The sequence below is a fragment of the Ursus americanus genome, chromosome 12 (genome assembly GCF_024610735.1).
Source record: "Ursus americanus isolate L20-20 chromosome 12, mUrsAme1.1.p, whole genome shotgun sequence".
NCBI lineage: Eukaryota > Metazoa > Chordata > Mammalia > Carnivora > Ursidae > Ursus > Ursus americanus.
The window spans coordinates 15,264,089-15,266,991 of NC_142138.1; the positions used below are offsets into that span (position 1 = coordinate 15,264,089).

At 58.5% G+C, this 2,903-nt stretch overlaps 1 protein-coding gene across 1 annotated transcript; it reads right to left on the minus strand.

Moving 5' to 3' along the window:
* Nucleotides 1-409: 409 nt before the first annotated feature.
* On the minus strand, nt 410-2,311 carry TACSTD2 (tumor associated calcium signal transducer 2). The gene has a single exon (XM_045802225.2). The coding sequence runs from the start codon at nt 2,123-2,125 to the stop codon at nt 1,154-1,156; it is 972 nt and encodes a 323-aa protein (XP_045658181.1). The 5' UTR covers nt 2,126-2,311; the 3' UTR covers nt 410-1,153.
* Between the last annotated feature and the right edge of the window lie 592 nt (nt 2,312-2,903).

A 2,903-nucleotide genomic window follows, 5' to 3' on the forward strand; every position in this document is an offset into this window, starting at 1 on the left:
ATCGCCAGGGGCTACATGGGAATAACAGCACTGCTTCCAAGTAGGGCTGGGAGTCAAAGGAGACACAGCTCCCGAAACAAGGGTAGTGCTTTTTTTCTCCACTGGAGATTCTTCAGTGAACCTGAAACTGGTACCCTTTCCCTACACCAGCACCTAGTTCTAGCCTCCTCCCCCAGACCCACCCTCCTGCACTCTGGGGGAAGTTTCCAAACAATCTTATTTAGAAAGACCAGTATTTATACCAGCCTGTATAAGTCATCTCAGGAAACACTGGAGTGGCAAAATGAAATGCCCGCTCCTGCAAGGGAAAAAAAAAAGTGTTAGAATTTGAAATAAGAAATCTGAGTCATGGGAAATGAGAGGAAACCCAAGAGATATAAATCTGGAGTGAGTTTTCACAAACTCCATCTTTTGGTCTGTACCTTTTCCATATTTTATTAAATTCGTGTTTTAAAAAAAATCACAGCAGCATTATCAAAGACAAAATATGTACAAACATTTTACAAAAGAAACATTACTAATATCAGCTATAATAAGGGCAGGCTGAAGAACAGACGCCGAGTTTCTAGGGCACAGTCCGCCCTCAAACAAAGACATCTCAAATGTGTTCAGGCAGCTCAAACAGGCTTCTTTCCCGGTGACAAGCATATGTGGTTGGTAATACAAACGACAGCAAATGCGGACACTACGCGGGCTCAGCTGGCGAACTCCTCTTCTCACCAGCAAGGCCAGGATACAGATGGAGGTAATCAAATAACTTAACCCAAGACGGTAAAAGCGCTGCCCCCCCCCCCCCATCTAAGCGCCTGTAAGCCTGCAACACCGATGGCGTCAATGGCAAACGATGCGGGATTGTAATACAGACAGGTGATTCTTACATATAACCCTGAGCCAAACTTTCCTTAACTCTTCAGTCAGGTTTCTTGTTGGACCGAAAGGGAAGGAATTTTAGAAATGCTTCCTCTGAAGCCAGAAGTCAGAAAGAGAGGTGACCCTGAGCCCAGGATCTATTAAACTTGGTGGGGGTGGGGAGAGGCAGGGACTGGGAAAGAGCAAGTTCTCCTGTAGGCCAAGAGTCAAGGAGCGCGGCTCACTTCGGTCTGGGGCCGGGCTGAAATCCGGTACCCCGCCCCACCCTCTGCCCCACCGTCACCTACAAGCTCGGTTCCTTTCTCAACTCCCCCAGTTCCTTGACCTCCACCTTCCTGTACTTCCCCGACTTCCTCCGGTTGGTGATCACCAGGACCGCCACGCCGGCGACGAGGGCCACCACGACCACCACGATGACGGCGATGAGGCCGGCCGTGAGGCGCTTCATGGAGAACTGGGGGGGCTTCTCGTCCAGGTAGTAGATGAGCGTCCGCTCCACCAGCAGGGGCTCGCCGCGCACGCGCACGTCGAGGCCGCCGCGGCCCGGGAACAGCGACTCGCCCTTGACGTCCCTCTCGAAGTAGTAGGCGGCGTCCGCGATGTCCACGTCGCCGGGGGCCTTCTCCGACGCGTTCTGCCGCAGCTCGATCTGGATGGTGGGCCGCTCGTAGTGCACGGCCGCCACGAACCTGGGGTGCAGCCGGTAGCGCTCGCGGAACAGCCGCCGCAGCTCGGCGTCCAGGTCCGAGTGGTTGAAGGCGCGGGCGGCCGGGCGGTGGCGCAGGTCGATGAGGATGTGGTGGGTGCGCACCAGCTCGTCGCAGCGCAGGCTCAGGTCGCCCTTGTCGGTGCGGCGCACGCCCACCGAGTTCACGCACCAGCACACCGACGTCTGGTTGCACTGGCGGGCCTTGAAGCGGCCCTCGTGGTCGCAGTCGGGGTCATACAGGCCGTCGTTGTCCAAGAGCGCGTGCTCGCTGGGCCGCACGAGCGCGCGGCCGCTCTTGGGGGCTCTCATGCGCGCCTTGAGCAGCAGGCACTTGGAGGTCAGCGTGGAGCAGTCCACCGGGAAGTCCAAACCGAGCACGCGGCACTGGCAGCGGCCGCCGGGGCCGTCCGCGCGGCACAGGGTCATCTTATTGGTGGCGCACGTGCAGTTGTCCTGTGCGCCGGCGGGGCCGATCGTCGCCGCCAGGAGCAGCAGCAGCAGTGGCAGCGGGGGAGACGGCAGCGCGAGGCCAGGACCCCGGGCCATGGTGGGGACGCGGAGCGCAGACGGGACGCGGGCAGACCAGGCGCTGGGGACTCTGCGGGGCTCCGGCTCCGCGCTGGGACAGTCTCGGGCGTCTGCCGCTGGCCGCTCCCTTCGCTCTTATACTCCGCCGGACCTGCCCGGCTGGTTGGGCGGACTCACCCTCTGGTATTTGGGTGACACATCCCGCGGTCCCCACCCCCCGCCCCGTCACCGTCCCACGGAAGGCACAGCCCGCTCTGCGCCGCCCGCGATAGGATCGGGGGAGCGGAGCTGCTCCCGCCTCCTCCAGACCGAAAGCCCGGGAGAAGAAAACCGATACTGACCTGCGGGCTGCGGGGCCCCGCCCCCGGCCCGCCCGGCCTCACCTGGGGAGGAGCAGCCCCCGGCGGCCGCCAGCTTGAGGACCGTGGGTGGCCTGGTATCTGCTCTCCTGAGCTGGAATTCTTAAGAATATCATTGAAAAGTAAGGCGCGTGAGATCGCCAGGCTTTTGTCCCCTACCCCCTCCGTTTCAAGTTCCCTTTCCCACTGCTATCCCTTCTCTACCCGCTAGTTCTCCTAGTAGCAGTTACATAGTTTACAGTTCACAAGCATTATCTCACCATCTTCACCTCAGTCCTGACAGGTATGGACAATCTTTCAGACCCATTTTATAGGTGATGCAGCCATCAATATCCTCAGATTCTTCGGAGGAGTCTTTGGTATTCCGGCCGGCCATTGTGAAACCTTAAATCAATGTTTATGGAAACAGTGGTGCAGAATCCGAAGAAAGGGAGCAG

What these genes read in the sequence shown, in the direction of transcription:
- TACSTD2 (XM_045802225.2), bottom strand. Translation starts at nt 2,125, where the DNA reads ATGGCCCGGGGTCCTGGCCTCGCGCTGCCGTCTCCCCCGCTGCCACTG.